An 11107-nucleotide genomic window follows, 5' to 3' on the forward strand; every position below is an offset into this window, starting at 1 on the left:
GGAGTTACTTCAGTGGTTCCCAGTTTTATTCAGCTTCGCATCCTTCTCTCCCTTCAGTTCCTCAGACCATCTTCTTCTTAACTCTCTCCTGTCTTAGTTTTCCTCTTGTCTTCCAGCCCTCCCCTCGCCCCCACAGTTCAGCTCCCCTTGCAGCACTGTCGTACCACTTCTGCAGCAGTACGACTTCGGAGAGTGGCTCAGAGCCCTCCGTTAGGCAGCTGCCACGTGCACCCCAACCGGGCTGATGGATGCTTCATTCTTTAAAAACATCTCTGAAAAAGGAATCATTATGCAGATGTTAAAACACGTGAAGTTTAGGCATTGTTGGAAATAAGCCGTAATCACCTTCAGTGAATACATTTGGATGTGACAGATTACATTGCTTAAACATGCTACCTGTCTGTGCGGATAAATGCACCACATTAAAAATATGTTTTTGTTCCCATCAGGTGTCTTTAGGTTCCGTTGTTCAGTTTGAGAAGGGAAATTTCTCCTTGTCAGCAGAAACGGAAGAAAAGCTTTTTCCTGAGAAAAATGAACATCTGCTACAGTGGGCCCAGAAGGAATATGGAGCAGTAACATCCTTCACTGAACTCAAAATATCAAGAAACATCTATATTAAAGTTGGAGAAGGTAAAACAAAGCAAAACCAACAGAATTGATAGGCACTTCTAGCTGGTGAGAATAAGTCTTGCTGTAGTAGTATTTCACATTTTTTATTTTAATCTTTAAACATACCTCTCATTTTCCAAGAGATGTGATATGAAAGGGGAAGGCAGAGAAATAAGAGCAAGACTAAAGACCAGACCTTGGATTTAGGCAACTTTTAATGGATTCTGGTGCCATAATTTTATGCTCATAAATGTGGGTGCAATTGGCCAGAATCTTACAGGAGTCAAAGCTTATTAGAAGTTTATTAAAAGGAATAAACTACTCATGCTGATTGTTTGGGTGTCGTCATTTAAAGGACTGAAGCAGAGAACCTGAGGTAGGGGGTAATTTCTAGAAAGACCCGAGTTATATTTTTTTTCAGTATTTGCTTGTATAAGGATCCAGACTACTTCGGGCAAAGAATTACTGCTTTCCTCACCAAGATAAGTTGCCTCAGTCTGATGTCCTTGTGTATTTTCATCCCAAGGAGCAAGATTTCCTGTCCCTGTGAGCCGCGTGCCAAATTCATCAGGTGGCCCAGGGCAGGGGGAGAGGACTCCAGCTCCTCAGGGATTTCACAGGCCCATATTAGGGTAGGGTTTGGGCTGTAGCTCTGTAGCTGAGCAGCGTTGGAACAACTTAACAGTATGAGCCTCTGCAGCACCTTCTGGCTCATGCTTTCCCTCAGCTGGCTGCTGGTCACATAGCGTGTCTTCTGCAGGGGAGTTCCACCTGAGCTGGTCATAAACCGTGGATAACACGGGAGCCACAGCTCTTCTCTTCACTACGTTCTTGGAGCAAGGCAATCGGTTCAGGAGGGTTTATGCCCTACTTATCTCTATTCAAGTTCATTTTCTGGAAAATACGTAGTTAGGAAAAGGAGCTTTGCAGGGAGAGCAGACTTTCCTCTACTGTGCAGGATGATTGGGGGTGAAATTTTCTTTTTCGCAGGTACGGGATGTTTTAAGCTGCCAGTATTCTTCACCTAATGGCCTGCAATTCACTGGTTTCTTTGTTCTCTGAAGATGTCATCCAAGTTCAGGCTAAAGCAAACATCCAGGTTTAGGCTAAACCAAAAGCAGCAAGAATAAAGGCTGGTAAAAGTGAACTGAAACTGATTTGCGTTGCAGGTAGTGGTCCAGATATTTTGAAACTAATTGCCTCTCAAGAAGTTCAGTGATGGGAAAAGTAGAAATCAATAGAACATTTTATCAACATCCACTGAGTACTGGTGGGCTCAGCATTTACTAGCACCAGCAGCCTAATTTAGTAGTACGTAGCAATATTGCTATTACTTAGCAATATTTCTAGAGAAACTCCTGCATAGCTGAACTAGTTGGCTACAAAATAAAACCCCAAAAACCTTCTGTGGAGAAAACATTCTTTCCTAACCACCTGTATCTGATCATTTGATTTCCTAAAGCATGAGGCTTGCCCCCCAAAATTGGAACATGCCTGTGTTGGTTTTATCCAAATCCTGCCAAACTTGTACAGGATTCCCCTTCGTGATTTTTGTTCTACTTGGCAGCAGTCTTGGATTTTAATGCCAGAAAATCATTCAGAAATATATTTATTAGCTTATTAAAGTGCTCTTGGAACGTATACAGGGGAGTAGTGGTCTCTGCGTTGCAGAGATGAACATTTAATTAGATATGTCAAAAAACAGATAAAGTTTTGTTTGTTGATTTGCACGTCTCCAGTCAAACTAAGCAGCTAAATAGGAGAGCTTTGCATCATCTTTAGAATGTGTTAAAACACAATTTAATTAAGAGTAAGTACGCAAAATGGAACTTGGCAGGCAACCAAAATAGACAGTTTCTGAGAAGGCTCCTACAAACTAGCTCAGCTGTAACCATATTTGATTTTGATTTAAATTCTTGGCAGAAAAATGAATATGCGTGTATGTGTGGGGGTTATGCATGTGTTCAGGGGTGGAGAGAGGGTCAGTTCTTGAACTGCGGCAGTCGTGCGAGGAGTTCTGTGGAAACCACGTGGGACGTGGACCTGGTTTGCTTCTCTGCAGAGTGAACGATGGAATCACTGGATTCCACAAACCACAACGTACGCTGATGGACATTTCAGGCTTTTCATACAAAACTCACGCTCCTCGAGTGCTTTAGTCAGGTACCCTCAGCTGCCAGTCTGTGAATCACAGCTAGTATTACTCATAATCTATAGGTGGTCATATGAAGTACTCCCTTGCTACATGACCGATACAGAATTTAATGGCAGCATTCATGTAGTTGTCTACATTTCAGCTTCACTCAAGTTAGAAAAATCTGAAACTGGAAGATGTAGTATTTTAGAAGTTGAGGCCGTAGCTGGATACAGCAAACAGAAAATGCAAGCCAGCGGACAAAAAGATCTGAAGAAGGGTGATCTTTCATAGAATAAAACTGCTTCTGATGCCATGGGCCTCTGAAATCACTTGAAGCTGCAAATGAAAGGCAGCTGAGCGAGCTAGCAAACTGGGTGAGGGCCAAGTGCATCTGAATCCTGTCAATTCGAAAGAGTGACTGATCAAATACTGCAGGGATGGTGAGCACAGTGAGAACTTAAAGGGGCCAGAATGAGGGTTTGGAGGAAGGGGGCACAAGAAGTGGGGTTCTCGTTCTTGCTTTGATTTGTGTAGTGAAGGAGATGGCAAAGTGATTGCCGTGATAATCACTGTCAGATTCTAGAAAGCGGGACCGCTCATGGTGAAAGTGATCTCAGTACATGTTTTCAGCAGAAGTCAGTTTAATTCCTCATGCTTCAATAATATACGATTGTACAAGTCAGGAAGACTTAACCAGTTAGCTAAATGTTACCTGATGCATCCAGTGCCGCCAGTGTAAATCCAGGGCAGATGTGCTAGCCTGGACGGAGCCTAATTTCAACACATTTCGTAGCTAAATAAGAAAAAATAATAGTCAACCATAACAATAACTAGGCTGGAAAATGTATAGTCTGTTTACAGACAGTAGCACTGTGCTTCTGTCCTGGCAGAAGCTGAAGCTTCAGTCCTGACTCTGAATTTGTAGCCTGTGCACACTAGTGCATGTATCCTGCACACTGGACTTGGTTTAAAACTCGTAGGTGATTGCGTTGTGTCAGGCTTTTGCTGTGTGTCCTGCTGGGGGGCGAGTACCGCTGAGAGTTTCCACCCTCCCTCCAGAGACTGCTGCAGCCCCTTCCCTGCTCGCATTTATACCCTGCCATTAAATGTCAGTCGAGGTTCTGATCTCCGTCGTGCTAAGGGCTAGTAAATTGCAAAAAAACACATGAAAAAGCCCCACCATCAGAGTGGCTGAGGAAAATCCCAAATGCCTCGCTTATCCCCAGCTCAGACTTTGAAAGGCAAGCTCTGCTTGGATGGGATTTTTATTGCTGAATCAAACTGCTGCTGCCCGGGGCGCCTGTCTTGGAGGGTGACACCTGATTAACAGCGACCATCTTCACAAAAACCTCCTCGTGATTTTAAGCTGGGATACTCAACTTTTACCCAATTTAGCCAAGAACCTGCAGATGACACCTAATTTGTGCAGAATAGAGCAGACGGTGTCTGTCCTCCTCTGGGAAATGGAGGTGCTGCCCACAGAAACTACAGATCCCAGTGTGCAGCCCTCCATCTTCATCCGAGCAGCCTGGCACACGCCGGAGGGGAAGGCGGCTGCCAGCCGCTGCGCACAGTTCCACCGCGTGCCTTCTGGCGAGCGGGGCCCCACGACACCCGGGCGCACTGGCCAGAGACCCTCCGCTGAGGGTATTACAGGCGAATCTCACGTCTGATTCCATATTGGGAGTCTGTGGAGATTAGAGAGGCACAGGGTCCATAAATTGACCGTTTGCTGGCTGGTTTAGTATGGTTTTTAATTGACTGCAGGCACCTGCAGTCCCTTTGCAAAGTAAGTAGACAGCCCTGAAACTAAAAAAGAAAAGAAGTGTAATGAGCAAAGAAAGATGAAATGGATCCCCTTTTCTTTTCTGTTCCAGCCCAGATCTCGGTAACTGGCACAGACAAGAGTAAATACATTTTGGTGAAGGGGGGAAGTAAATGTGTACGTCAAGTAGCAAGTGACAGAGTTAAAATTTGCTGCAGAGGAAAAGCGTGCTATCGAGCGGAGGCCCAGGCTGGGGAGCCTCCGCGCTGGTGGCGGCGAGAGCAGCGGCTCTTGAGAGCTCCAGAGACGTTTAATGGAAGTGCCAGGAGCAGGAACCAAGTTCTTTGCAATGGCAAACGATAGCACGTGTGGTAATTATCCACAAACTACTCGGAGGCTGTTATTTTATGGCTTGAATTGTGTTGTACGGCAGCTGAGAAGCAAATACCTAGTATCTCCGTCTGCGTGTGTATGTATATATAAATTCAAGCTCAGTGTAGGCCATTTGGGATCATTTTCCATTGTCTGCTGTTGAGGGAGGAGCTGGCAGAACTGCAGCTGCATTCAAGGCTAGTCTGGCAGGGCACATACCAGATGTTAGAGGAGTCCTTTGCTTGGGCAGTATGAATAGTTACAGCCTCATACAGCTTTCATAGACTCTGCAGGGAAGACAGCAAGGTTAATATTCAAAGACTACTTTGTGTAAGATCAGGAGAAGAAACTCCCCTAATTGTTTCCGCAGCGGCCAGGGTCACGGGAGTCTCTGGTCTCCCTGCAAAGTTGTGTACCACACACAAATGCGCTTCAAGGGTGACATTTCAGCTCTTATTTAGGGAGCAAATGCTAACAGTGGTCTCAGCTCAGCTTGTAAGACTTTGTCCACAGTTGTGCATGCATAATCCATTATATTTGATTTTTTTTTTCTTTTTTTCTATCTTGCTACTGATCTTAATAGGAAAGCCTTCTTTGTAAAGCAAAGGTCAAAGAGCCAGCCATTTGGAATATGCATAATCATTATATTTGATTTTTTTTTTTCTTTTTTCTATCTTGCTACTGATCTTAATAGGAAAGCCTTCTTTGTAAAGCAAAGGTCAAAGAGCCAGCCATTTGGAATTATATTCTTACAGGACTTTGTGTCTTTGAACATGATACTTAGTCCTTCTGTGTATTGTGACAATTCATATGTAACACTATCTCAGAAATACAAAGTATCCCTATTTTTCAATGGAGATACTGCTTCTTGGGGTACAGCAGTCTAGGCCGTGCATGGGAACTTCATACCGAGTGACTATTTTTTATGTTTTGCATTGTACACTAGTTAATGCTCGTGATCAGCAGACAGTTAAAACCAAAAGATTAAATATCTACTCTAGAATTTCTTAATTTCAGTTATGGATATTATGGTCAGGCTTCCTTAATATCAACAACTGATTTCATCCTTTTCTTGCTATATTCAATTTTCCATGCGCAAGAGAACTGCAGTATTTCTAGACAGCACTGACTCTGACTACACAATATATAGGAAAATATGTTGGGTAAGGAAATGGAAAATACTTTCTGTGATCTTTTAAATAGGGTAAGTTTATAATAACAAGAATAAAACATTTTCTAAAGGGAGAAGGAATTGATCACAAAAGCTTTCTATGAGTTAATTTCAAAAGAAAGAAATCTTTTTTTAAAGGTGTGAGGAACAAATTAAATGTATTTTATTCATTTTGAAAAATGCTCGCATATTTTGCTTCAGTATTGATTTCAGATTTCTCTTTGTAGGGATTTTCTTTCATTAAGTATTTAAGTCCGTAAATAGAAACTGTTCAGTTTAGAAGTATATATTTTACATCAGAGGTGTGCTGTGTTACTCCAACAGTGATCTCCCTTTCACTATTATGTTGATTTGTCATAAGTGCTTATGATAGATAATAGATATACCTTTTAGCCTAAAGACCTATGTCGTAGAATATAGTGCCACACTGAAGTAGACGCGGTACATGCATGCATGTAAGCTGATATCTGTGTGTAAAGGTGCATATATTCTTTTTTTTTCCCCTCCAGATCAAGTTTTTCCTCCCTCGTGCAACATAGAAAAGAATTTTCTCTCTTTAAATTACCTTGCGGGATACCTACAACCAAAAACAGCAGAGGGGTGCCTTATGCCTAACTTAGTCCAAGAAAGAGAGGTTCATATCATTGAACTAATCACTCCAAATTCCAATCCATACAGGTAAAGTATCATCTAAATAGACGAAATCTGTTTGAAATCACAGCTAAAGATTTCACCTGTCTATTGAAAATCAAGTGGAAGTAGCCATTTCATCCTTACAAGAAGAGCTTGGACCTTAGTACTTTGCCTTAAATAGAAATTAGTTCTTCACTATGTAAAGATTTTGGATTCTGCTTCACGATCCCAGGATTTTTCTGGACAAGACTGCAAAGCACAGTTTTTATGGGCTGTATCCTGCCCCCTTTCTTGCTCAATCAATCAAATTTTTCCAAGAATAAGGTGAATAAGGGAATATGAATAAGGGCAGCATCTGACAGGGTTTAAGATGGGACCACTGTATGAGGAGGTGAGAGAGAGAGGTTAAAAGTAATCTTGACCTGTCACAGGTAGGGATGACTGGCAGCAAGGCCTAGGGCAGTGGCTCCCAAACAGTGGTCCAGAAGTCCTGGTAACTGTCTGCGGTCCACGGTAGTTGTTCCACAGATGGCCTGCAGAATCATAACAGTATTTTCTGTCAAGTTTACAGTTGAGTTTAAGGAATAGTTTTATAATTGCAAGAAATATTAAGGGTTGACAGTAGTCCACTGACCAAAAACATTTGTAACTAGTGGTTAGGGAAAATTACTTAACTCTCTGTACGTGTTATGAGGATTATCTAAATTGTCAAAGGTACTGTAAACTTGGGAGGTAAGACATTTAAAACATTCATCCTTTGCTGGTCTTTCCTAGGTTTTAGTGGGAGCACATGGATGGGGTTTGCTTCAGATAGTCATAGCTGGAAAAGCTCTTCGTAAGTGCTTTCTTCATATGGCTGCTAGAACAGAAATTTGCTATGGAACTTAGATGGTTTTCCCTTTGCAAGAAGAAAAGTACAATTTCATCAGGGATATGGTAGAATTAAAATCCTGTCTGCGTACTGCAGACACTGGATCTTAGTGGGAGCACATGAATGGGGTTTGCTTCAGATAGTCATAGCTGGAAAAGCTCTTCGTAAGTGCTTTCTTCATATGGCTGCTAGAACAGAAATTTGCTATGGAACTTAGATGGTTTTCCCTTTGCAAGAAGAAAAGTACAATTTCATCAGGGATATGGTAGAATTAAAATCCTGTCTGCGTACTGCAGACACTGGATATGCAGCATTGTCCAGTTGTGTTCCTCATGCAGTTGCATTTGAGCACATCCCATCCCTAAGGAGGAAATAAATCACACAGGGAGATAGCAGTGGGAGGAGGGGTCTTTTGCAAGAAGGGCAGTTATCTCATTGCAACATGGCGAACCCAGAGCCTGGGAATATTCCTGCCTAGCAACCTTGGGAGAGTAAGAAAGTGCTGAGATGCAGTGGAAGTAGAGTAGGTAAGCCCAAATGATCTGCCTCTGTGTGGCGGGAGTTGCAGCCCCATCCTGAACAGAGCTGTTCTTTAGCATCAACATCATTAAGTCCCTTTCAGTGTTACGCAGTGACAGCCCTGTCTCCGAGCCCTCTGGGCTTTTGGCTTTGGCTGACAGTACGATAGGAATTTGTTTTTCAGATGATAACACTGCAAAATGTTTAAATGTTTTGTTATTAAAAGTAAAAAAAGTAGTAAGTTAAATTCCTCTTGCTTCATTCTTAGTTTTACGTATTATCCACAGCTATCTTTACAAAGTTTATATCCACAAAGAAACATACAGAAGCTGAGCTGGGCGTGTGTAAAACTTCAGGAGGTGAAACGAAGGTCCCAAGATACACTAAGTCTCAGTGCAGAATATTAGTTGAAACCTGTTACTTGGGGATGAGCACATTCTTATGACATATGGCCCCATAAGATGATCTGGAAGTAAAGGTTTTTCTGTTGAATTAATATTTTGCACGACGAGATGTTATTGATGGGTACAAACCCATTTGCTCTACTTATTTTACTGAGGTCTTGAAAATCTGGATAGTGTTCATCTATTTTCCAGCAAGCAGTAGGCTGGACATCTGCTTTTCTTTTCTTTTTAAAGTAAGTATATATCCAGAAGTACTGGAAACTGAATACAATGGCTTAATTCCTCAACACACGCAAGATCCTAAGCGAAGTAATTTCCACAATTTAACTGCCTAGGCAGAGACACTCCCCAATATAGTATTTGTGCATTTTTTTGGTATTAACCTGCTTAATTTGTCTTTTGCTTCTTTTAAGGTATTATTTTGAGCTTTAATACAGTTACAGCCAGAGGAAACTGAAACAGCTATATTTAGGCACTGTCACAGTGAAATAAGAAAACAATATTTACTTTATAAAGCAAACTGCTAGTCTTATAACTAACCTGCTCTAAATAATAGCTGAAATGAGTAGCACGCTTCTTGTAAACAAGAGACAAAAATATTATTTGTCTAAAAAGTATTTGTTTCTATTGTTATGCAAAATCATTTAAGCATATGTGGAATAACAATCTGTTTTGCACATGTTGTGTTGCCTGGGATAATCTCCAGCATTTTAATCAGCTGGCCAGACAGTGGAAACATGATGGATTGGAAGAAGGTTGATAGCTGAAAATTTCTGGCATTCTGGTCTAACTTTCTCTCTATTTTCCACATACAGTGCTTTCCAGGTGGATATAATCGTTGACATTAAACCATCTCAACCAGGCGCCAGGCTTGTCAGAGACGTCGTACTTATTCTCAAGTGCAAAAAGTCTGTCAATTGGGTTATCAAGTCACATGATGTCCAGGGAAAGCTGGAAGTGATTGTAAGTTAAGGCACCTTTATTTTTTGAGAGATACCATACTGCTACGGTATAGAATCCATTTAAAGGTGATATAGTGCTAGACCATATTGATTTCTGAATGTTTTCTCTCTTAGCTGCTCTTTTTTTTTTAATTATTACTGCATTTCAAGGAGTAAATACAGAAACTATATGGGTTTTTTCTCCTTTACTCTTAATATTAAACTGACCAGCACATCACAGAAGCCAGGTGGTTAGCGCAAGGATTTAGGGTCTATGTCTTTTCAACTTCTGTTGAAGTACCCTAAACACCGAGTTGGGTGTTCGTCTACCTTTTTGCTGTGACTTTGGCGAGTGGATCTACGGGTTCACCTCAGAAGTTGGAAAGATGACTGTGAGTGCAGAATGGATAACCCTAGATACGCAGCACACGCCCACGTCCTTTCAGAGGTGGAAACTTTTTTACTCCTTCCACTTGTGGTTGTAGTAGTCCCTAGCCCTCTTCTCTGCCAGCGCTTCTGCGGCCAGCAAGGGTTTGGTCAAATTGACCTCACCTCTCTGCGACCGCAAATAATAAGTTTTTAAAAAATTAAAACCAGGATCTCTAAAGCTAAACTTCTGAAACTATACTTACGCATAATTGGAGGTTCTGATTCAGAATGATTTTTGGTACAGGCTTTGTGGCTCAACACCATTTTTACTAAGGAAATGTGTTTTCCCTTAATCTGAAATAAATAAATAAATAAAATTGGACTGATCTTGCAGCCTATAAATGTGTGGCCTATTTCTGTCTTCAGTGATCAGTTAGGAGTGCATTGTACAGTTGAGCTGAATGTTTGCTCAGGACCACCCAGCGGCCTCCTGATTAACAGTTTTGCAGTAACTTAGATATATTTTCAAACTCCAGCTATCTGTATTTATAAGAATTTCACTTTGCTTAGTAGCTTTCTCCTTTTAACATGTGCGAGGGCAATTCTGACAGGATCCAAAGGCTGCTTGATCTAAATCTTCTAAGGCGACAGATTGGTAAGCAGGATTTCATGCTAGATTTGGAGAGTGAGGGATTTAAAAGGAAATAAATTACAGTGTTGCTCGGAAAATTGAATGGAAAAATTATCTAGGGTGGATGATGAAATTCCCTTTTGATCCCTGACGCATCTTTAGCTTATGGACAGGAAAGGATGTTCTGGTCCCTCTGTAGGTCCTAAATAATCAGCCCTTAAAGAGAAAGGGTAAGGTTAGTTGCCCAGGATTGTAAGCAGAAGGGCAAAAAACAATGCTTGACTTGGAAGTTTCATTCTGGGTTATTACATGAAGTTCACCACTGTATATTTAGGCCTATATGGGTCTACTTTCACAGGATAAGTTGTGCATTAGTTCACTTCATGCTTGGAGATAGCCAAAGTACCATATTTCATATCCACGAAGCTACCTCTTTATGGATGATGAATTTTCAGGGAGAGGAATTCTAGAGGATTTTAAAATGTCTAAAGTGCTGCACTTGAGTATAGAAAAGCAAGGCTGCTATTATTTTAAAGTTCTTCTTTATTAATTATTGAAAGTATAAGTAAAAAGTATAAGTGAAAATCATTTCTGTAACAAGTGGCAGAAGGTAACGTTTTATTTAGATTAACAAAAAGAGAAAGTAATAACATATATGGAAATGTCAGTATATAAAATACTT

The 11107-nt window shown here is 41.1% G+C and overlaps 1 protein-coding gene across 1 annotated transcript in view; it reads left to right on the forward strand.

Moving 5' to 3' along the window:
* Positions 1 to 449: 449 nt before the first annotated feature.
* Positions 450 to 11107, forward strand: part of TGFBR3 (transforming growth factor beta receptor 3) — a gene marked incomplete at its 5' end in the record, with an annotated part of 37006 nt that continues 26348 nt past the window's right edge. The window contains 3 exons of the mRNA XM_009274202.2: positions 450 to 633; positions 6567 to 6735; positions 9300 to 9447. Of these exons, the coding sequence (XP_009272477.1) occupies positions 450 to 633; positions 6567 to 6735; positions 9300 to 9447 (501 nt within the window). The remainder of the gene's footprint in view (positions 634 to 6566; positions 6736 to 9299; positions 9448 to 11107) is intronic.

This window comes from Aptenodytes forsteri, unplaced genomic scaffold, assembly GCF_000699145.1.
Source record: "Aptenodytes forsteri isolate BGI_AS27 unplaced genomic scaffold, ASM69914v1 Scaffold59, whole genome shotgun sequence".
Lineage (NCBI taxonomy): Eukaryota > Metazoa > Chordata > Aves > Sphenisciformes > Spheniscidae > Aptenodytes > Aptenodytes forsteri.